The 25,090-nt window shown below is 44.0% G+C and overlaps 2 protein-coding genes across 2 annotated transcripts; one reads left to right on the top strand and one right to left on the bottom strand.

Moving 5' to 3' along the window:
• The first annotated feature begins 13,486 nt into the window (after window positions 1–13,486).
• LOC110512060 (early growth response protein 2b-like) lies at window positions 13,487–16,606 on the top strand. Its single transcript, XM_021592662.2, has 2 exons — window positions 13,487–14,182; window positions 14,667–16,606. Exons 1-2 carry the CDS (start codon window positions 14,011–14,013, stop codon window positions 15,779–15,781), a joined length of 1,287 nt encoding a protein of 428 aa, XP_021448337.2. The 5' UTR covers window positions 13,487–14,010; the 3' UTR covers window positions 15,782–16,606.
• A 6,041-nt stretch (window positions 16,607–22,647) lies between these two features.
• On the bottom strand, window positions 22,648–24,241 carry LOC110511817 (2-aminoethanethiol dioxygenase-like). Its single transcript, XM_036972087.1, has one exon. The coding sequence runs from the start codon at window positions 23,967–23,969 to the stop codon at window positions 23,214–23,216; it is 756 nt and encodes a 251-aa protein (XP_036827982.1). The 5' UTR covers window positions 23,970–24,241; the 3' UTR covers window positions 22,648–23,213.
• Between the last annotated feature and the right edge of the window lie 849 nt (window positions 24,242–25,090).

Here is a 25,090-nt window from a genome sequence, read left to right as displayed (position 1 = left end):
TCCTCATCACCTACAGTGACTCTAGTCAGTCCTCACACACCTACAGTGACTCTAGTCAGTCCTCATCACCTACAGTGACTCTAGTCAGTCCTCATCACCTACAGTGACTCTAGTCAGTCCTCATCACCTACAGTGACTCTAGTCAGTCCTCATCACCTACAGTGACTCTAGTCAGTCCTCATCACCTACAGTGACTCTAGTCAGTCCTCATCACCTACAGTGACTCTAGTCAGTCCTCATCACCTACAGTGACTCTAGTCAGTCCTCACACACCTACAGTGACTCTAGTCAGTCCTCATCACATACAGTGACTCTAGTCAGTCCTCATCACATACAGTGACTCTAGTCAGTCCTCATCACCTACAGTGACTCTAGTCAGTCCTCATCACCTACAGTGACTCTAGTCAGTCCTCATCACCTACAGTGACTCTAGTCAGTCCTCATCACCTACAGTGACTCTAGTCAGTCCTCATCACCTACAGTGACTCTAGTCAGTCCTCATCACCTACAGTGACTCTAGTCAGTCCTCACACACCTACAGTGACTCTAGTCAGTCCTCACACACCTACAGTGACTCTAGTCAGTCCTCATCACCTACAGTGACTCTAGTCAGTCCTCATCACCTACAGTGACTCTAGCCAGTCCTCATCACCTACAGTGACTCTAGTCAGTCCTCATCACCTACAGTGACTCTAGTCAGTCCTCATCACATACAGTGACTCTAGTCAGTCCTCACACACCTACAGTGACTCTAGTCAGTCCTCACACACCTACAGTGACTCTAGTCAGTCCTCATCACCTACAGTGACTCTAGTCAGTCCTCATCACATACAGTGACTCTAGTCAGTCCTCACACACATACAGTGGCTCTAGTCAGTCCTCATCACATACAGTGACTCTAGTCAGTCCTCATCACCTACAGTGACTCTAGTCAGTCCTCATCACATACAGTGACTCTAGTCAGTCCTCACACACCTACAGTGACTCTAGTCAGTCCTCACACACCTACAGTGACTCTAGTCAGTCCTCACACACCTACAGTGACTCTAGTCAGTCCTCATCACCTACAGTGACTCTAGTCAGTCCTCATCACCTACAGTGACTCTAGTCAGTCCTCATCACCTACAGTGACTCTAGTCAGTCCTCATCACATACAGTGACTCTAGTCAGTCCTCACACACCTACAGTGACTCTAGTCAGTCCTCATCACCTACAGTGACTCTAGTCAGTCCTCATCACCTACAGTGACTCTAGTCAGTCCTCATCACCTACAGTGACTCTAGTCAGTCCTCATCACCTACAGTGACTCTAGTCAGTCCTCATCACATACAGTGACTCTAGTCAGTCCTCATCACATACAGTGACTCTAGTCAGTCCTCACACACCTACAGTGACTCTAGTCAGTCCTCATCACCTACAGTGACTCTAGTCAGTCCTCATCACCTACAGTGACTCTAGTCAGTCCTCATCACCTACAGTGACTCTAGTCAGTCCTCATCACCTACAGTGACTCTAGTCAGTCCTCATCACCTACAGTGACTCTAGTCAGTCCTCACACACCTACAGTGACTCTAGTCAGTCCTCACACACCTACAGTGACTCTAGTCAGTCCTCATCACCTACAGTGACTCTAGTCAGTCCTCATCACATACAGTGACTCTAGTCAGTCCTCACACACCTACAGTGACTCTAGTCAGTCCTCATCACCTACAGTGACTCTAGTCAGTCCTCACACACCTACAGTGACTCTAGTCAGTCCTCATCACCTACAGTGACTCTAGTCAGTCCTCATCACCTACAGTGACTCTAGTCAGTCCTCATCACCTACAGTGACTCTAGTCAGTCCTCATCACCTACAGTGACTCTAGTCAGTCCTCATCACCTACAGTGACTCTAGTCAGTCCTCATCACCTACAGTGACTCTAGTCAGTCCTCATCACCTACAGTGACTCTAGTCAGTCCTCACACACCTACAGTGACTCTAGTCAGTCCTCATCACATACAGTGACTCTAGTCAGTCCTCATCACCTACAGTGACTCTAGTCAGTCCTCATCACATACAGTGACTCTAGTCAGTCCTCACACACCTACAGTGACTCTAGTCAGTCCTCATCACCTACAGTGACTCTAGTCAGTCCTCACACACCTACAGTGACTCTAGTCAGTCCTCATCACCTACAGTGACTCTAGTCAGTCCTCATCACCTACAGTGACTCTAGTCAGTCCTCATCACCTACAGTGACTCTAGTCAGTCCTCATCACCTACAGTGACTCTAGTCAGTCCTCATCACCTACAGTGACTCTAGTCAGTCCTCACACACCTACAGTGACTCTAGTCAGTCCTCATCACCTACAGTGACTCTAGTCAGTCCTCACACACCTACAGTGACTCTAGTCAGTCCTCATCACCTACAGTGACTCTAGTCAGTCCTCATCACCTACAGTGACTCTAGTCGGTCCTCATCACATACAGTGACTCTAGTCAGTCCTCATCACCTATAGTGACTCTAGTCAGTCCTCATCACCTACAGTGACTCTAGTCAGTCCTCATCACCTATAGTGACTCTAGTCAGTCCTCATCACCTACAGTGACTCTAGTCAGTCCTCATCACCTACAGTGACTCTAGTCAGTCCTCATCACCTACAGTGACTCTAGTCAGTCCTCACACACCTACAGTGACTCTAGTCAGTCCTCATCACCTACAGTGACTCTAGTCAGTCCTCATCACATACAGTGACTCTAGTCAGTCCTCATCACCTACAGTGACTCTAGTCGGTCCTCATCACATACAGTGACTCTAGTCAGTCCTCATCACCTATAGTGACTCTAGTCAGTCCTCATCACCTACAGTGACTCTAGTCAGTCCTCATCACCTACAGTGACTCTAGTCAGTCCTCATCACCTACAGTGACTCTAGTCAGTCCTCATCACCTACAGTGACTCTAGTCAGTCCTCATCACCTACAGTGACTCTAGTCAGTCCTCATCACCTACAGTGACTCTAGTCAGTCCTCATCACCTACAGTGACTCTAGTCAGTCCTCATCACCTACAGTGACTCTAGTCAGTCCTCATCACCTACAGTGGCTCTAGTCAGTCCTCATCACCTACAGTGACTCTAGTCAGTCCTCATCACCTACAGTGACTCTAGTCAGTCCTCACACACCTACAGTGACTCTAGTCAGTCCTCATCACCTACAGTGACTCTAGTCAGTCCTCATCACCTACAGTGACTCTAGTCAGTCCTCATCACCTACAGTGACTCTAGTCAGTCCTCATCACCTACAGTGACTCTAGTCAGTCCTCATCACCTACAGTGACTCTAGTCAGTCCTCATCACCTACAGTGACTCTAGTCAGTCCTCATCACCTACAGTGACTCTAGTCAGTCCTCATCACCTACAGTGACTCTAGTCAGTCCTCATCACCTACAGTGACTCTAGTCAGTCCTCATCACCTACAGTGACTCTAGTCAGTCCTCATCACCTACAGTGACTCTAGTCAGTCCTCATCACCTACAGTGACTCTAGTCAGTCCTCATCACCTACAGTGACTCTAGTCAGTCCTCACACACCTACAGTGACTCTAGTCAGTCCTCATCACATACAGTGACTCTAGTCAGTCCTCATCACCTACAGTGACTCTAGTCAGTCCTCACACACCTACAGTGACTCTAGTCAGTCCTCATCACCTACAGTGACTCTAGTCAGTCCTCATCACCTACAGTGACTCTAGTCAGTCCTCATCACCTACAGTGACTCTAGTCAGTCCTCATCACCTACAGTGACTCTAGTCAGTCCTCATCACCTACAGTGACTCTAGTCAGTCCTCATCACATACAGTGACTCTAGTCAGTCCTCACACACATACAGTGACTCTAGTCAGTCCTCACACACCTACAGTGACTCTAGTCAGTCCTCATCACCTACAGTGACTCTAGTCAGTCCTCATCACCTACAGTGACTCTAGTCAGTCCTCATCACCTACAGTGACTCTAGTCAGTCCTCATCACCTACAGTGACTCTAGTCAGTCCTCATCACCTACAGTGACTCTAGTCAGTCCTCATCACCTACAGTGACTCTAGTCAGTCCTCATCACCTACAGTGACTCTAGTCAGTCCTCATCACCTACAGTGACTCTAGTCAGTCCTCATCACATACAGTGACTCTAGTCAGTCCTCACACACATACAGTGACTCTAGTCAGTCCTCACACACCTACAGTGACTCTAGTCAGTCCTCATCACCTACAGTGACTCTAGTCAGTCCTCATCACCTACAGTGACTCTAGTCAGTCCTCATCACCTACAGTGACTCTAGTCAGTCCTCATCACCTACAGTGACTCTAGTCAGTCCTCACACAACCTCTCTTCTGATTTCTATGTTTTTATTTTTTATTTAACCTTTCTTTAACTAGGCAAGTCAGTTAAGAACAATGACGGCCTACCAACAGGCAAAAGGCCTCCTGATGGGGACGGGGACCTGGGATTAAAATAAATAAATACAATATAAATATAGAACAAAACACACATCACATTGATTACCATCAGAAGACCAAGGTGGAGAGACAGTGGCAGAACCAGCAACAACTCAACCTTCTCCTTGTTCCTGTCCTCCCCACTCGCACACCTACACCCTGAGAAATTCACTCCTCATGTACCCCCTCTTTAGAAAGCAGCTCCACAATCTACATGATCACTGTAGAGAGATTCGATGAGATGGTGCTAACAGCCATCCCTGGAGTGTCTCCCTAGCAGGCCGTGGTATGGCAGGCTGCTGCTATTGGAGCTCTGCTAAACTGTGCTATGGTCCAGGAGCCCACTCACATGATTGGCCCTCTCACAGAGACACTTCTACACTGTCACCATGGTAATGTGAGTACAGCGTATCCAACTACACACATTGAGTGAGCTCCTGTTACACACACACACACACACACACACACACACACACACACACACACACACACACACACACACACACACACACACACACACAGTTCTATACACTGGGTCTTCATGTGTTAATGGAAACCTGTGTCTGATGTGGGGCTATTAGGGTAGAACTAAGGAGAGGGGATGTTACAATGTGCTGTAATTGTAGGGGACGTGTTCCACTCTTCATGCAAAGGAGAGGCTCTAACTTTGGAGGGTGGTGTTGAAAATAATTTGACTTCCAGAAAAGTTGTTGGAATGTTGAAGGAGGTCTTGTTTCTGTGCTGGAAGTTGTTGGAGTGTTGAAGGATGTCTTGTTTCTGTGCTGGAAGTTGTTGGAGTGTTGAAGGAGGTCCTGTTTCTGTGCTGGAAGTTGTTGGAGTGTTGAAGGAGAACTTGTTTCTGTGCTGGAAGTTGTTGGAGTGTTGAAGGAGGTCTTGTTTCTGTGCTGGAAGTTGTTGGAGTGTTGAAGGAGGTCTTGTTTCTGTGCTGGAAGTTGTTGGAGTGTTGAAGGAGGTCTTGTTTCTGTGCTGGAAGTTGTTGGAGTGTTGAAGGAGGTCTTGTTTCTGTGCTGGAAGTTGTTATTGCACATTTTACGTGATGATAAAGTCATGAGCTCATTTCTATAAATGAATAAACAACGTTTGTTCAATTAGTGGAAAAGTAACGCGCTAATGAGAAAGTTATTCAACACAGAACGACACCTTTATAAAACAAAATTAATATTTCATTCCGTTTTTAATTCTGTTGAATGTAAGGTATAGCAGCTACTGTATTTATAAAACTATACAACACAGCAACAGAGAATAACATAAGTGATTGATTGATTTGTGGAATAATATTTTAAAGCTAAACTATAATAGAAGAAACCTTCGATTCGTGTAAATATTAGGAACATAACAAACATTACTGTCACTGTGACTACCACAATGTGTCCACTAAGATCAAAACATCGTGTTGACCAACATTTACAAAAAATACTGTTTCTAAAAACAGACTGATTTGGTTATTTTCAAAATGATATCAATAGAATAATAGAGATAATACTCTGAATGAGATGGGTATTTCTCAGGATGCTTCCCCTGGCCGTAGGTTTCCAAACAGAGCTTTGATGGTCCGCATCAACAGAAACAGAAAACCCGCAAAAACAACCACGGAAAAACAGCCTCCTACACACATCACAAGAAAGAATTCTGCCCATGCAGCATCTCCCACATGTTGTCTTGAGTATTATAACAGGTTGCTCTCCTTCCATTCACTGCTGTGTGACAAAGCTCATCTGAGACTGTGGGTGGAGGGCGGAGTGGGTGGAGGGTGACAGGTTGCTTTATGCTGTCCTGTCCTAGAGAGGTCCTATGGCCAGAAGAGGGCTAGGGCGACCAGCTGACCAAGAGCCAGTGTTGAGCATTCCTTTCTCATTGCACTTTCCCGCTCTTTTCTCCCGAGGTGATCAAAAAAAAAAAAAAATGTTGCATTCCAAAGGCTTTGTAAATATCTGATTCGTTGAGATAATTGTACAGTAGCCAATAGGAGAAGAACATCTCCTGTCATTTAAATACCATGTGGTTGGTAATAGAATAAATTAATTATCAGGACAGGGAACAAAACACATGACCGTGTTATCAATCAGTTAAACTGAGACTTAAACTACTATTTACCTCATAACACCAAAACATCCAGTTAGGTTGGTCAGGACTGGCACCTCAAAAACAAAGACCTCAAAACCCAACACAGGAAATGACTGATTAAATACATCCTCATAGCCACACGCACAAAAAAATTAAGTTCTGTGTTCAGCAGCTGGCGTGGGGGTTGAGGCAGTGTGCTCAGGGCCATCAGTCCCCAGCAGGACCTGCCATCGGCCCCTAAGGCCCTGTCCAGAGGCCCCCATCGGCCCCAAAGGCCCTGTCCAGAGGCCCCCATCGGCCAGAAAGGGCCTGTCCAGAGGCCCCCATCGGCCCCAAAGGCCCTGTCCAGAGGCCCCCATCGGCCCCAAAGGCCCTGTCCAGAGGCCCCCATCGGCCCCATCGGCCACCAGGCATTCAACAGGCCAGGCCCTGGCTGCCAGGACAGGCCACTGGGGTTCGGTGGGCTAACATTGTTGCGTGTGTGGGCAAGACACAGAAAAACAAGAGCATTTCAAACTGTTTCCTCATGTCATTTGAGGAGGAGGATGATGAGAATTCCTGAAAATGTGAAACATTCAAATGGCGTTAACCAACACATAGGTTTCCTGTGTTCTGAGACAGAATGCAGACCTTTTGTTTCCTGACTGAGACACTTTCAATAGGCTACCAATAACATACGCTACAGTACAAAACACAGTGTTCATTTAGCACGAAGCACTTACAAACTGCAATAAGGAAATGAATGGCCGCTAGTGACCTCTACCAAGTTATTAAGGATCTCTACAAGATTGTTTATGTTATAGTTATATATTTGGGAACGTTTTCCATTTTCAGATCACATGATAACTTGCACTACGACAACACATCTCCACAGTGCTACAAGCCCCTCTCCTTCAGACAGACACCGGTATTCAGACCACCCTTGATTAAAGAACCTCACTCTATTAGACCAGCCTTGATTGAAGAACCTCACTCTATTAGACCAGCCTTGATTAAAGAACCTCACTCTATTAGACCAGCCTTGATTAAAGAACCTCACTCTATTAGACCAGCCTTGATTAAAGAACCTCACTCTATTAGACCAGCCTTGATTAAAGAACCTCACTCTATTAGACCAGCCTTGATTAAAGAACCTCACTCTATTAGACCAGCCTTGATTAAAGAACCTCACTCTATTAGACAAGCCTTGATTAAAGAACCTCACTCTATTAGACAAGCCTTGATTGAAGAACCTCACTCTATTAGACCAGCCTTGATTAAAGAACCTCACTCTATTAGACCAGCCTTGATTAAAGAACCTCACTCTATCAGACCAGCCTTGATTAAAGAACCTCACTCTATCAGACCAGCCTTGATTAAAGAACCTCACTCTATTAGACCAGCCTTGATTAAAGAACCTCACTCTATCAGACCAGCCTTGATTAAAGAACCTCACTCTGTTAGACCAGCCTTGATTAAAGAACCTCACTCTATCAGACCAGCCTTGATTGAAGAACCTCACTCTATTAGACCAGCCTTGATTGAAGAACCTCACTCTATTTGACTTGACCACAAGAGAAGAACGATCATTTGAACTAGGAAAGTCCCTGTGTCAAGCAGTGAGCTAGAGCGGTCAGGTTATCTCGAACTGGCGTGTCAGACACGGGGGGCTAGTAAAACAGGGCAGCTTCATTACCTCGTGTCATTATGGACGTTCAGGCTCCGAGGCCGTGTTTAAACACCTGAGACAACGGGTGCGTCCCCAACGGTAGCCTATTCCCTATGGGCCCTGGTCAGAAGTAGTGCACTGCATAAGGAATAGGGTTCTATTTGGTAGTCACCCTCTAACACAGTACTAACGGGGTAATCAGCACAGCCCTGCCGCTCCGGGCATCACTCTGTCACCAGTATTTATTCAGCCCAGAGCTATTAGGTCGGAGAAATGCCGTGGCTCCTGACAGGCACACCGACGGGGCCTCATGGCAGGTGACTCAGACAGGACAATGTAAATGGTTGCAGCTATCGAATGCCGGAGTGATTCACAGAGACACACTCCAGTCGATAACCACTGAGGAGTTGTTATGGACGCTTAGGAAACATGATCATTAATGGATGGTCTTTCTGTGTGACAACGTCCATGCTGGGCTGCTACAGTTCCATTTTTACCTTTATTTAACTAGGCAAGTCAGTTAACAACAAATTCTTATTTTCAATGACGGCCAATGAACAGTGGGTTAACTGCCTGTTCAGGGGCAGTACCTTGTCAGCTCAGGGATTCGAACTTGCAACCTTTCGGTTACTAGTCCAACGCTCTAACCACTAGGCTACCCTGCCACCCCATTGAGAAGGTTAGTGAAGCCATCTTAGATAGACAGAGAGAGTGGGGGTCTCTCTATGCTCCACAGAACAGCTTGTTGCAGGGTGGAGGACGGAGACGTATTTTTGATAGTATGACTGTGACAGTTCTCTGTGGAACGATACCTGGGCGTGTTGTTGTCTTAGGAGGAGACAGAGGTGGGAGACAACGGGGGAGGCTGTGGTTTGGTTTTGGTGGTCTAAGTCTTCTCACATGTAGTTAGAAGGTCCAATGAAATCGCAGTGTGTAGGCGGTACCGGTGTATGGTCTTAGTCGGTGGGCCCAAAACAAAAGGACTTTCTTCCTCAGACAGCTCAATGGCTTTCATGTCACTAGAATGTGTGGATGAAAGTTTTTTTGTTTGTTTCTCAAGTTGTAGTTTCTGAAGTCGATCAGACACAAAGGTAACATTCAGAGGTGAGGTAGTTGTGGAAGCATTGACATGAACAAGACACTGTTGTGGGGCTGGACCAAAGGCTGCTACAGTGCTGTATTAGAAGACACAGTGTGTTACTGCCTTACCGTTTGGAAAGACTGGCTTCAACAGAAACTCATGTGGTGGGTGAAGGGGGGCATTCCAACACACACACACATATGGTTCACACACACACACACACACACACACACACACACACACACACACACACACAATCAACTGGATCTGCTCCTACAGCCTCCTGGTACAATATGAATGGTTCTGGCAGGCTTAGTATCTTTAGAGGGGACAATATGAATGGTTCTGGCAGGCTTAGTATCTTTAGAGGGGACACTATGAATGGTTCTGGCAGGCCTAGTATCTTTAGAGGGGACACTATGAATGGTTCTGGCAGGCTTAGTATCTTTAGAGGGGACACTATGAATGGTTCTGGCAGGCTTAGTATCTTTAGAGGGGACACTATGAATGGTTCTGGCAGGCTTAGTATCTTTAGAGGGGACACTATGAATGGTTCTGGCAGGCCTAGTATCTTTAGAGGGGACACTATGAATGGTTCTGGCAGGCCTAGTATCTTTAGAGGGGACACTATGAATGGTTCTGGCAGGCTTAGTATCTTTAGAGGGGACACTATGAATGGTTCTGGCAGGCTTAGTGTCTTTAGAGGGGACACTATGAATGGTTCTGGCAGGCTTAGTATCTTTAGAGGGGACACTATGAATGGTTCTGGCAGGCTTAGTATCTTTAGAGGGGACATTATGAATGGTTCTGGCAGGCTTAGTATCTTTAGAGGGGACACTATGAATGGTTCTGGCAGGCTTAGTATCTTTAGAGGGGACATTATGAATGGTTCTGGCAGGCCTAGTATCTTTAGAGGGGACAATATGAATGGTTCTGGCAGGCTTAGTGTCTTTAGAGGGGACACTATGAATGGTTCTGGCAGGCCTAGTATCTTTAGAGGGGACAATATGAATGGTTCTGGCAGGCCTAGTATCTTTAGAGGGGACAATATGAATGGTTCTGGCAGGCTTAGTATCTTTAGAGGGGACACTATGAATGGTTCTGGCAGGCCTAGTATCTTTAGAGGGGACACTATGAATGGTTCTGGCAGGCCTAGTATCTTTAGAGGGGACACTATGAATGGTTCTGGCAGGCTTAGTATCTTTAGAGGGGACACTATGAATGGTTCTGGCAGGCTTAGTATCTTTAGAGGGGACACTATGAATGGTTCTGGCAGGCTTAGTATCTTTAGAGGGGACAATATGAATGGTTCTGGCAGGCCTAGTATCTTTAGAGGGGACAATATGAATGGTACGGGCAGGCCTAGTATCTTTAGAGGGGACAATAATCTCTGCTCGATGGTCACATTCTGGCAGAATTCATGTTTGATATTGTGGACTGAGTTGTTTATAGGATTAAACCCAGTGAATCAGTGTAGACAATAAAACCAGTGAATCAGTACAACATGTTTAGGCTGCTTCCAGGACAGGTAATACAACATGTTTAGGCTGCTTCCAGGACAGGTAATACAACATGTTAGGCTGCTTCCAGGACAGGTAATACAACATGTTAGGCTGCTTCTAGGACAGGTAATACAACATGTTTAGGCTGCTTCTAGGACAGGTAATACAACATGTTAGGCTGCTTCCAGGACAGGTAATACAACATGTTAGGCTGCTTCTAGGACAGGTAATACAACATGTTTAGGCTGCTTCCAGGACAGGTAATACAACATGTTTAGGCTGCTTCCAGGACAGGTAATACAACATGTTAGGCTGCTTCCAGGACAGGTAATACAACATGTTTAGGCTGCTTCTAGGACAGGTAATACAACATGTTAGGCTGCTTCCAGGACAGGTAATTCAACATGTTTAGGCTGCTTCCAGGACAGGTAATACAACATGTTAGGCTGCTTCCAGGAAAGGTAATACAACATGTTAGGCTGCTTCCAGGACAGGTAATACAACATGTTAGGCTGCTTCTAGGACAGGTAATACAACATGTTTAGGCTGCTTCTAGGACAGGTAATACAACATGTTAGGCTGCGTCTAGGACAGGTAATACAACATGTTAGGCTGCTTCTAGGACAGGTAATACAACATGTTAGGCTGCTTCCAGGACAGGTAACACAACATGTTAGGCTGCTTCCGGGACAGGTAATACAACATGTTAGGCTGCTTCCAGGACAGGTAATACAACATGTTAGGCTGCTTCCGGGACAGGTAATACAACATTTTTAGGCTGCTTCTAGACGGGTAATACAACGTGCTGCCCCCTGTCTGTCTGTGAGCACACAGGCCTGATGACCTATTGAGCCTGATATTATAACGTTCAGGATGAGGAGAGAAGAGAAATGCACTTTTACACACGGAACCATTGGTATTCAAGAGCAAATGGATGCTAATAATTTTTTAACATTTCTGTAACAAACTTGGACTATCTTAACAAATACAGAATCTGCTGTTTTAATATTGGAAGATTTTTTTTTTTAAAAGCATAATTTAAAATGTCGTGATTGATAAACATACGTTTTTCACTCACCATCCTGTTCCTATCACACAACTCCGCAGAGCCCACCGCCTCTCCTGTGGTTTCGACCTCTTAACGTGCTACAAAGAGGAACTGTAAATATATAGGTCGGATAATTAGCTTATTAAGCAGTCTGCCATTATCTCTCGTTTTCTCCAATACAACCTTGACAACAGATAAATGATATATTGCCATTTATAGGCTACAATCGTCTAATTGAGCAGCGGTCTAATAGAAAGGGTTTTATTCACAGTCAGTTCCCATATTGCTAATGATACGTTTAACTGACGGGCCGATGAATGGCGCCCGCAGCAGCATGGTGTTAAATGAATAGAGTTGTCATTGACAGGACTTTATTGACTCCAGACGGATTAATGTGAGGAGTGTGTGTGATCATGATGCTCCGTGCGGTTTCCTTTCAAACCGGAAACCTCGCAAATCAACCAGAGCCTTTTTCCAGTCACAGAGTCAGGGAGCTGAATAACGAAGGATTCATTCTTGTCTATATACTGTTGTTGTTATTATTATTATTATTATTATTACTAGCAATAATTGTTATTTAATCGTTATTATAGTAATATCAACATAATAATAAGCCTAACCAGTCACAATAATAATAATACGCATAGTCTAATGTATAAGTATCAAGAAAATGTAATAACTTTTTATAGGCATCAAATGTTTAAATTTAGATAATTTTCTCCCACGCGTTACTTGACACAGCCACAAGCTGGAAATTGCCTTCCAACCAGGGCCCCGAACAGCTCACCCACCCACCCATCTAGTTTTTAACTTTCAAGTTTCTCAACCCACGTGGGGACTTTACCAGTATACCGAGTCTACCAAGCTGTGCCAATTACATTATTTCACGCATCGCCTTATCGCCTCTGAACGGAAATGTTATTGTGAACTATGTCCGGTTTTCTAAAATGCGCGTGGGGTTGAGGAGGTTTATAGATGTGTATCACTGAAACACCAGACAGTAAGTAACCTAGTCGGCCTGCCGGACAGACGAGTCGACCTCTCAGTTCCGCTCAACACCACTGGAGGGCAACAGTATTGAGAATCAACAACAAAATAATAATAACAACAAATACAATAATCATATTATTAGTAGCCTACGTTAACAATATAAAACATATTTTTGACTATAATAGATTATAGGCCTAATGTATAGCTAGTCTGGGCCTACCACTGTATCCATATGTTCCGTTATCATTAGACCATGTGCCTTTACCCGTTTCATTTCAGGATGTGAAAGTCATTACATTTCAAGACAAACAATTTCCCTTCTAGTGATATAAATAGCTCGTAACTAAATAGGCCTGTAGCCCAGTCTTTCCTAAAGCAAAGCCTATTCAAACGACCCTGACAAAGTTTCCGAGTCTAATGCAGCAAAGGTGAAAATTCCGTGATTGTGGCTCTCATTTGATTGTGGTTTGCGATGGTAGTTCTGTCGCTGCTCTTGCTCGGCAAGACTCGATAGTTTCCGACGCTCATATTCCGGAATAGAACCCTTATATGTAGGCAGGTGTGTTCTTAGATTTACCGGATAAAACCATGTATGGCTTCTAGAGAAAAACCGGAATTCCTATTTGAAGGCGATGTGTAGAGGAAACATTTCAAATCGTATACATCAGATACGCTTGTAACATTGATGTCCGTCTAAACTGATAACGTGCCATCTTGCATTCGTTCATTTCTTTACACTTATATTGTTTTATCATTTTCGTGCTAATGGAAACTGCATGGAGAAAAAACAAACATATTTTATCGCTTTATATTGGAGAACTTTCACTTGTGGGTTCTCCATTGACAGCCCGGGGCCAATAGGATCCCCCAGCGCCTCCTCTCTCGAACCAAACGACCCTTGTATGGGCAGTGACGTAGTGGCGCATTCACTGCCCCACTGATAAATACATACTACTGCTACTCGTGCTGCTAGGATCCGTCATTCACTAAACAGCCTGATGATCTGGAGAGAGTAGAGTAGACTATAGAGGTGGTATCAACACACGCTCCAGATTGTGTTAACTTCTCCGGACAGGTTATCAGATGTTTCCGTGTAGGATAGGACAGTAAGGCCACACATACTCAACCAGCCGGTTTAAAATACCGTTTTAACCCTGGAAACAGCGAGAAGCCGTTAGTTAAATGATGACGGCTAAAACTTTAGAGAAAGTCCCGGTCTCTCTGGGTGGGTATGTCCATCCTGTCCCTGATTCCATCTACTCTGTGGATCATGACAGTCTGCCGCCCGGGGTGGCTATCTTTCCTAACGCTGATTTAGGAGGCCACTACCACGACCATCTTAGCGGAGCTCCAGGTAAGCGTGGACTATACAGGGTGATGTTTTGATATCATGGGGACCTTTAGAGAATGCAACATGTGCTGTGTTGGTTATTGGAGAGGAAACACATCGGCTACTACGTATAGATTATAATATTATGCATACTGTTTGATATTTCATTTTTTCATCTTGGTCAAGAGATTTTGGACATGTTTTTGAATGAATGGTTGTGGGACAAATGTATGTCTGGATATTTGTATCAATGGTAATAAAATAAAATATGTTTTAGAAGCACATGGCTAGAGTTACGCACTTTTCCCCAAAAAAGTTTGCATGAAAGTAAAACGGCACCCCTTTGAAAAGTTGAATGAATGACCGGTGGGTAAAGGATGCGAGCGCGCAGCACGCACCAAACACTGTGCGCACGAGAACGGACCTGCAGCATGTTTTGTTTTTTTTAAAGTTCTCTGATTTGTTTGTTTCGTGATTATCTGCTAAGATGTCTCTTCTTATCTTCCAGATGGCTTGATGAGTGGCGATATGAGCTTAGAGAAACGCTCTCTCGACCTGTCTTACTCTAGCTTCTCCCAGCCACCTGGCCATCGGAACCAGACCTTCACCTACATGGGAAAGTTCTCCATCGACTCCCAGTATCCCGGTAACTGGAACCCCGAGGGCGTCATCAACATTGTGAGTGCGGGGATCCTGGGCATGACCCAGCCATCTTCCGCCTCCTCCTCCCCGGCGTCCTCCGGCTCTCCCGGACATTTCTCCTCCACGCTCAGCTGCACCATGGCCCAGAACCAGGCCGACATGGAGCACCACCTCTACTCTTCCCCGCCTCCCTACGGCTGTGGGGAGGTCTACCAGGACCCGTCGGCCTTCCTCTCCACCGGGCCCGGTATCTCTTACCCGCCGCCGTCCTACTCCTCCCCTAAACCCAACACAGACTCGGGTCTCTTCCCCATCATCCCAGACTATGCTGGGTTCTTCCCGCCGACCTGTCAGAGGGACATGCAGGCCATGCCTGACCGCAAGCCCTTCCCCTGCCCACTGGACTCCTTTAGAGTACCCCCACCTCTGACTCCCCTGAACACTATTAGGAACTTTACATTAGGTGGACCGGTCTCGGATGGACCCAGACTCCCCACCGCGTACAGCCCCCAGAACCTCCCCCTGAGACCCATCCTGCGGCCCAGAAAATATCCCAACAGGCCGAGCAAGACCCCGGTCCATGAGCGGCCGTACCCCTGCCCAGCGGAAGGCTGCGACCGGCGGTTCTCTCGGTCTGACGAGCTGACCAGACACATCCGGATCCACACGGGACACAAACCGTTCCAGTGCCGGATCTGCATGAGGAACTTTAGCCGCAGCGACCACCTCACCACGCACATCCGCACGCACACCGGAGAGAAGCCCTTCGCCTGTGATTTCTGTGGCCGTAAGTTCGCGAGGAGCGACGAGCGCAAAAGACACACCAAGATTCATCTCAGACAGAAAGAGAGAAAATCATCCACTGCGCCATCAAACAACACGAACTCTGATCGCTCCAGTACCGGTTCTATAAGCACATCTAGCGGAGTCTGCTCCTCCAGCACGGGACAGCTGGCGGGATGCCCCTCGCGGGCGGTATAGAACACACTATAGCCAATAGGTTAATGGAATACATATTTAGAAACCTTGACGAACTAAAGACAATAGAGATTGAGTTTTAATTGTTTGGAAGCTGCAAGTTCAAAACATAATATGGAACGAACTTTACATGCAACAGCATAATTCTCTTTCATGCGTAATTGCGCATCATTCCGGTGCGCTCCAAACGTTCCCACGATGTATCCTCTTAGTTTGGTGGCTGAGAGAAACGCACTTTGTTTGCATAGGCTACTGAAGTCAGTCAAGTTAATAGACAATACTTTTAACACATGGCTGCCTATATTCTCTTCACGTCTCGGGAAGAAACATGTTGAGGATTAATATCAAGCACATTTACACTGACGCGCCAATAGGCTACAATATACACAACGCTGCATGGAAAGAACGTTATGTTTGCAATAATTTAGAAGGAAAGGTGTTTTAAATTATTTACTAGACAAAAATGTGTCCATTTTAACATGTTCGTTGATTGTATTTCCCCCTGTTGTGCCTCGTTTCACACGTTATTTTTGTACATTGTCAATACAAGGACGATTTAATGAATTGTACATTTTGTCATTTAATATCAAAGTTTGATTATATGTATATTTTTGTACACATTGTGCCGTGTAACTATGGAAAGTGTTGTGGTTTATGTCTAACAATAAGGAATGTAAATAATTGAACTCAAACCGACTTGACATTTGTTTTTCGTGAATGTTTCCGACTCATATTAAATGTTAATGTTGATTTAAAAAAATCTCAATGGCCTCCAGAAAGGCCTGGTTATTTCTTGTGAACTAAAAACAAATAAAGTAAACTCTGAACAACATGAATATAATGTAATATTATTGGAAAGTACACCAGAAGGGGTGGGCATGGTAATTCCCGTGTAACGTCAGTCTGATGTGAGTCATGCCTTCACAAGGCTGCTCCCACTCACGGTCTATCCGTGCTGTTCTGATGTTGTGGTTAACAACAACTAGAACAGGAAAGATCTTTACCGTTGTTCATGTAGAGATCTATACACACAGGACATCCAATAATAATAATAATAATAATACGTTAAATAAAGAAAATAAGAAAAATAATAATCTAAAGTATATACTTTGATCATCCAAAACGAATGCCGGTAGTCCGATCAACATTAAAAACTAATACCGGTAGTCTGATTAATACCGGTAGTCTGATCAACATTAAAAACGAATACCGTAGTCTGATCAACATTCAAAACTAATACCGGTAGTCTGATCAACATTAAAAACTAATACCGGTAGTCTGATCAACATTAAAAACTAATACCGGTAGTCTGATCAACATTAAAAACTAATACCGGTAGTCTGATCAACATTAAAAAAGAACAAAGAGTTGATTGAAACCACAGGATATAGCAACATCTCATGTACAGTATCTTTGTAAACTTTTTTGATTGTAGACAACCGTTGAATGACAGACACACACAACAGGTTGATACAGTAAAGGCCACTTTATAGATCAACAGAACGCAACAGTCAACAGAAAAGGTCGTGGACATTTTACCTGCCACCTAAAGATTTGTCATGAAACATACATGAAACATATCCATGAGACAGTAGATTGTGTTTCCGAACACCAATCAAACGATAGGCCTAAACAACTTTAAACTGAGTTATATGTCACCAACAAACTGTCTGTCAAAGTCATTTGTGTCATGGTCAAAACATGTTGCTACAACAGTAGCTAGGAAGGGGAGAAGTCTGTCTATAATAAAGAGCTGCTCTGCCTTCTTAACAACACTATCAACAAGGCAGGTCCTACAGGCCCTAGTTTCTACCTTCTTAACAACACTATCAACAAGGCAGGTCCTACAGGCCCTAGTTTCTACCTTCTTAACAACACTATCAACAAGGCAGGTCCTACAGGCCCTAGTTTCTACCTTCTTAACAACACTATCAACAAGGCAGGTCCTACAGGCCCTAGTTTCTACCTTCTTAACAACACTATCAACAAGGCAGGTCCTACAGGCCCTAGTTTCTACCTTCTTAACAACACTATCAACAAGGCAGGTCCTACAGGTCCTAGTTTCTACCTTCTTAACAACACTATCAACAAGGCAGGTCCTACAGGCCCTAGTTTCTACCTTCTTAACAACACTATCAACAAGGCAGGTCCTACAGGCCCGAGTTTCTACCTTCTTAACAGTACTATCAACAAGGCAGGTCCTACAGGCTCAAGTTTCTACCTTCTTAACAACACTATCAACAAGGCAGGTCCTACAGGCCCTAGTTTCTACCTTCTTAACAACACTATCAACAAGGCAGGCCCTAGTTTTGTTGCACTGGGAGGACTGTTCAGTCATGTGGTCAGGTGCCACAAAGAAGCACCAAGCTGTCTGTTTGAACTACTGGCACACAGCTCAGACACCCAACATACCCCACAAGACATATCACCAGAGGTCTGTTTGAACTACTGGCACACAGCTCAGACACCCTACATACCCCACAAGACATACCACCAGAGGTCTGTTTGAACTACTGGCACACAGCTCAGACACCCTACATACCCCACAAGACATTCCACCAGAGGTCTCTTCACAGTCCCCAAGTCCAGAACAGACTATGGGAGCAGCACATTACTACATAGAGCCATGACTACATGGAACTCTATTCCACAGTACTACATAGAGCCATGACTACATGGAACTCTATTCCACAGTACTACACAGAGCCATGACTACATGGAACTCTATTCCACAGTACTACATAGAGACATGACTACATGGAACTCTACTCCACAGTACTACACAGAGCCATGACTACATGGAATTCTACTCCACAGTACTACATAGAGACATGACTTCATGTAACTCTATTCCACAGTACTACATAGAGCCATGACTACATGACTACATGGAACTCTACTCCACAGTACTACATAGAGACATGACTTCATGTAACTCTATTCCACAGTACTACATAGAGCCATGACTACATGACTACATGTAACTCTATTCCACAGTACTACATAGAGCCATGACTACATGACTACATGGAAATCTATTCCACAATACTACATAGAGCCATGACTACATGGAACTCTATTCCACAGTACTACATAGAGCCATGACTACATGGAACTCTATTCCACATTACTACATAGAGCCATGACTACATGGAACTCTATTCCACAGTAGTACATAGAGCCATGACTACATGGAACTCTATTCCACAGTACTACATAGAGCCATGACTACATGGAACTCTATTCCACAGTACTACATAGAGCCATGACTACATGGAACTCTATTCCACAGTACTACATAGAGCCATGACTACATGGAACTCTATTCCACAGTACTACGTAGAGCCATGACTACATGGAACTCTATTCCACAGTACTACATAGAGCCATGACTACATGGAACTCTATTCCACAGTACTACATAGAGCCATGACTACATGGAACTCTATTCCACATTACTACATAGAGCCATGACTACATGGAACTCTATTCCACAGTACTACATAGAGCCATGTTTACATGGAACTCTATTCCACAGTACTACATAGAGACATGACTACATGGAACTCTATTCCACAGTACTACATAGAGCCATGACTACATGGAACTCTATTCCACATCAGGTAACTGATGCAGCAGTAGAATCAGATTTAAAAAACGGGTAAAAATACACCTTATGGAACAGCTGGGACGGAGAAGACACACACACACACACACACACACAGGTACAGACACATATACAGTGGGGCAAAAAAGTATTTAGTCAGCCACCAATTGTGCAAGTTCCCCCACTTAAAAATATGAGAGAGGCCTGTAATTTTCATCATAGGTACAATTAAACTATGACAGACAAAATGAGGGAAAAAAATCCAGAAAATCACATTGTAGGATTTTTAATGAATTTACTTGCAAATTATGGTGGAAAATAAGTATTTGGTCAATAACAAAAGTTTATCTCAATACTTTGTTATATACCCTTTGTTGGCAATGACAGAGGTCAAACGTTTTCTGTAAGTCTTCACAAGGTTTTCACACACTGTTGCTGGTATTTTACCCGGCCAAACTGACCAATCAGGGTGGGAAAGGCCTTGGTCAGGGACGTGACCAATAACCCATTGGCAGTGGTGGAAAAAGTACTCAATTGTCATACATACCTTAATAGAAAAGTACTCAATTGTCATACATACCTTAATAGAAAAGTACTCAATTGTCATACATACCTTAATAGAAAAGTACTCAATTGTCATACATACCTTAATAGAAAAGTACTCAATTGTCATACATACCTTAATAGAAAAGTACTCAATTGTCATACATACCTTAATAGAAAAGTACTCAATTGTCATACATACCTTAATAGAAAAGTACTCAATTGTCATACATATCTTAATAGAAAAGTACTCAATTGTCATACAGACCTTAATAGAAAAGGACTCAATTGTCATACATACCTTAATAGAAAAGTACTCAATTGTCATACATATCTTAATAGAAAAGTACTCAATTGTCATACATACCTTAATAGAAAATGACTCAATTGTCATACAGACCTTAATAGAAAAGGACTCAATTGTCATACATACCTTAATAGAAAAGTACTCAATTGTCATACATACCTTAATAGAAAAGTACTCAATTGTCATACATACCTTAATAGAAAAGGACTCAATTGTCATACATACCTTAATAGAAAATGACTCAATTGTCATACATACCTTAATAGAAAAGGACTCAATTGTCATACATACCTTAATAGAAAAGGACTCAATTGTCATACATACCTTAATAGAAAAGTACTCCAGTAAAAGTGGAAGTCACCCAGTAAAATACTACTTCAGTAAAAGTCTAAAACCATTTGTTTTTAAATATACTAAAGTATCAAAAGTAAAAGCATGAATAATAAAAAATAACTTCTAATAAGCAAAACCAGACGGAGCAGTTTTCATATTTTATTTATTTATTTACAGATAGCCAGGGTCACACTCCAAAACGCAGACATCATTTAAAAACAAAGCATTTGTGTTTAGTGAGTCCTCCAGATCAGAGGCAGTAGGGATGACCAGGGATGTTCTCTGTTTAGTGAGTCCTCCAGATCAGAGGCAGTAGGGATGACCAGGGATGTTCTCTGTTTAGTGAGTCCTCCAGATCAGAGGCAGTAGGGATGACCAGGGATGTTCTCTGTTTAGTTAGTCCTCCAGATCAGAGGCAGTAGGGATGACCAGGGATGTTCTCTGTTTAGTGAGTCTGCCAGATCAGAGGCAGTAGGGATGACCAGGGATGTTCTCTGTTTAGTGAGTCTGCCAGATCAGAGGCAGTAGGGATGACCAGGGATGTTCTCTGTTTAGTGAGTCCTCCAGATCAGAGGCAGTAGGGATGACCAGGGATGTTCTCTGTTTAGTGAGTCCTCCAGATCAGAGGCAGTAGGGATGACCAGGGATGTTCTCTGTTTAGTGAGTCTGCCAGATCAGAGGCAGTAGGGATGACCAGGGATGTTCTCTGTTTAGTGAGTCCTCCAGATCAGAGGCAGTAGGGATGACCAGGGATGTTCTCTGTTTAGTGAGTCCTCCAGATCAGAGGCAGTAGGGATGACCAGGGATGTTCTCTGTTTAGTGAGTCCTCCAGATCAGAGGCAGTAGGGATGACCAGGGATGTTCTCTGTTTAGTGAGTCCTCCAGATCAGAGGCAGTAGGGACGACCAGGGATGTTCTCTGTTTAGTGAGTCCTCCAGATCAGAGGCAGTAGGGATGACTAGGGATGTTCTCTTGATAAGTGTGCGAATTGGACCATTTTCTGTCCTGCTAAGCATTCAAAATGTAACGAAGTACTATTGGGTGTCAGGGAAAATGTATGAAGTAAAATTAAAATGTTTTTCTTCAGAATTTAGTGAAGTAAAAGTCAAAAATATAAATAGTAAAGTACAAATACCCCAAAAAAGACTTAAGTTGTATTTTAAAGTATTTTTACTTAAGCACTTTACACCACTGTCCGATGGTCACTGACAGAGCCCTAGAGTTCCTCTGTGGAGATGGGAGAAGCTTCCAGAAGGACAACCATCTCTGCAGCAATCCACCAATCAAGCATTTATGGTAGAGTGGCCAGATGGAAGCCACTCCTCAGTAAAAGGCACATGACAGCCCGCTGGAGTTTGCCAAAAGGCACGTAAAGATTCTCAGACCATGAGAAACAAGATTCTCTGGTCTGATGAAACCAAGATTGAACTCTTTGGCCTGAATGCCAAGCATCACGTCTGGAGGAAACCAGGCACCATCCCTACGGTGAAGCATGGTAGTGGCAGCATCATGCTGTGGGGATGTTTTTCAGCGGCAGGGACGGCAAGACTAGTCAGGATCAAGGCAAAGATGAATGGAGCAAAGTACAGAGAGATCTTTGATGAAAACCTGCTCCAGAGCGCTCAGGATCTCAGACTGGGGCGAAGGTTCACCTCCAACAGGACAACGACCTTAAGCACACAGACAAGACAACACAGTAATGGCTTCGGGACAAGTCTCTGAATTCTTATGTAAATGTGAAATTGTATTTTTTTTATTTGTAATAAATTAGCAAAACTTTCGAAAAACCTTTTTTTGCTTTGTCATTATGGGGTATTATGATGTCATTATGGCGGATTGTGATGTCATTATGGGGTATTGTGATGTCATTATGGTGTATTGTGATGTCATTATGGGGTATTGTGATATCATTATGGCGTATTGTGATGTCATTATGGGGTATTGTGATGTCATTATGGGGTATTGTGGTGTCATTATGGCGTATTGTGATGTCATTATGGGGTATTGTGATGTCATTATGGCATATTGTGATGTCATTATGGGGTATTGTGATGTCATTATGGCGTATTGTGATGTCATTATGGGGTAGTGTAGATTGATGAGGAAAAACAATTTCATATATTTTAGAATAAAGCTGTTATGTAACAAAATGTGAAAAAAGTCAAGGGGTCTGAATACTTTCCGAAGGCACTGTATATGCAGTAAGGCTATAGGTAGAACTTTCAACTGTCCCAAAATAAAAGCCTTCAATTATAAACAAAGCTAGTGTTTACACATACACACATTTGTTTGGAATAAATCAATGAAAGATAGAAAATGTAGTGTGCACATGGAAACTAGACATGATAAATGCTGTCAAAGTTTACATTCAATATTCACATAAGGCATATCATATTTTCAGTTACAAACAAATGTTGTTAAGAGAATAGGACGTTTCTGAGCCTGTTCAGGATGAAAACATCTTATTTGGAAGTTTACAGGAGAAAGTTCAATACTTAAACAAAAGGCCTGTCCCAGAGACATTATCCACCTGCAGTTCATTCACCTGCTACAACTCATGTCCCAGTCACAGTGATTCAGTCTTTTGAAAGTCCTCCGGCCGCCCCTATTTGGTCGCAGGTATCCCTGCCTTCACAACACCGACATTAGAAGGAGACCTTGGGCCCGGGGTATGGTTCACCCCCACACCAGAAGCCATCAGGCTGGCCTATCTCTAGTAACCACGTCTCTTCCTCCCACGGCTGCTGCGCCTCTACCTTACTGTCTGCGCCGGGAACAGTCTGTAGGACTTTATAATAATGACAGTCCCTCCCATCTTCAGGGTCATACGGAGGTGCCAGGATGTCGAGGAAAGCAGCCGGTCCATCCACCGTGTCGATCTGATGCAGGTTCTCCCTCTGCGGGGTTAAGATACACGGACTACTGTCATGGGTGAACCACATGGTTGACCGGAGCACAGCCCGCCGTAGAGAGTCCTTCTGGAACGGCAGCAGCGGCGGGTCGAACTGGGTCTCACTCTGCACCTGGTCCGAAGGTTTATCCAACAGGTCAAAACACCTGATACTGACTTTCCCGTATAGAACCTTGAGCATCCCGTTCATACCGGGGTGGTCGTGGAGCGGGATGGAAGCCCCGCTGTTCAGTAGAAACACCCCCATACTGAACGACTCCGTCTCGCAGATGTGCATGTACGTGACAGGTGGGTTGTGTTCGGAATGGGAGCCGTTCGGTTTCATCTTCAGGTCTGCAGTGCTGACTTCCGTCAGCAGGGTGATTAGATCCCCCCGGTTGTCCAATAATACTTTGTTGTCCCCAATTGCGGATGCATTGAAATCTTTAAATGTGATATTGGCTTGGCTGGCTATTTTCTGAATGAGAGACTTCTTGTTATCCCGTGGCATTTTTCAGGTGGAGACAAATCCGACGCTTATCGATGCTTGATTTCTTCAGACGCAGCTGAGCTATAGGCAGCAGAAACGGACCGAGTTGGAAACGCTCTTTTCTCCTCGAATCTCGCACAATATCGTCACTCCAGGATGGGACCGCGTTCAAACGAAATAAATGCGCGTCTAAAGTTATACTGTAACGTTTTTCATGGTAAATAAATATGGTTTTATCTCCAGAGAATATTCACGGTCCAGAATCATTTCCAAGCCTATCTGGTCGTCACGTCCGCAGTGACAGCGAGCACATAGAGGCAATGCATTTTGGATCTTGAAGTTTAATTTAAAAGTCGTGCAATATATTTCTGTAATTACCCGCACAAAAAATAACTATACGATTATCCAATCCCTTCACTCAACAGGAGTTGTGCCGGGGAAAATATGATTCTTACATATGCTCCTATTATAAGAGAAAAACAATATTGTCCTTTATAAAACCACTACAATTCCCACCGCCTGTCGGGCTTCCGGAGAGGCAGAGAGGGCAAGAGAGGATGGCCAGACAGGCCATTCAACCCGCTCCCCTCCTCCCAGTTTATCCCCTCTCTGTCGCTCTCTTCTGGGATGAGGGTTTCTCTTTTTCTCACTTTATTCAGCAACACTTTATGACGTTTTGATGAGTATTGACTTTGTTACAAATACATGTTAAGAGGCTAAGATACTTTAGGCACAAGTAGATCGAATGCACATATGATGGACAGGTGACATACCACGAAGGGTTATCTGATCAGAGGGGACTGTTTCACATTAGAGCACAACAACATGAATTATACCACTTTGTCTCAGATCAATAAATGTGAAATCTTATACTATAACATACTACAAGATACTACACTACACTACACTTTACTACACCGCTCTACACTTCACTATACTGCACTGTACTATACTATACTATAATATAATATACTACACTATAGTATACTACACAATACTACACTACACCATATTTTACTACACTGCTCTACACCACACTATACTACAATACACTGTTCGACACCACACTATACTATAATATACTACACTACACGGCACTACACTATACTATACTATATTATACTATACTACACGGTACTACA

The sequence above is a fragment of the Oncorhynchus mykiss genome, unplaced genomic scaffold, assembly GCF_013265735.2.
Source record: "Oncorhynchus mykiss isolate Arlee unplaced genomic scaffold, USDA_OmykA_1.1 un_scaffold_119, whole genome shotgun sequence".
NCBI lineage: Eukaryota > Metazoa > Chordata > Actinopteri > Salmoniformes > Salmonidae > Oncorhynchus > Oncorhynchus mykiss.
The sequence above is the reverse complement of the archived record's forward strand: the minus strand, read 5'-3'. Positions and strand labels throughout refer to the sequence as shown.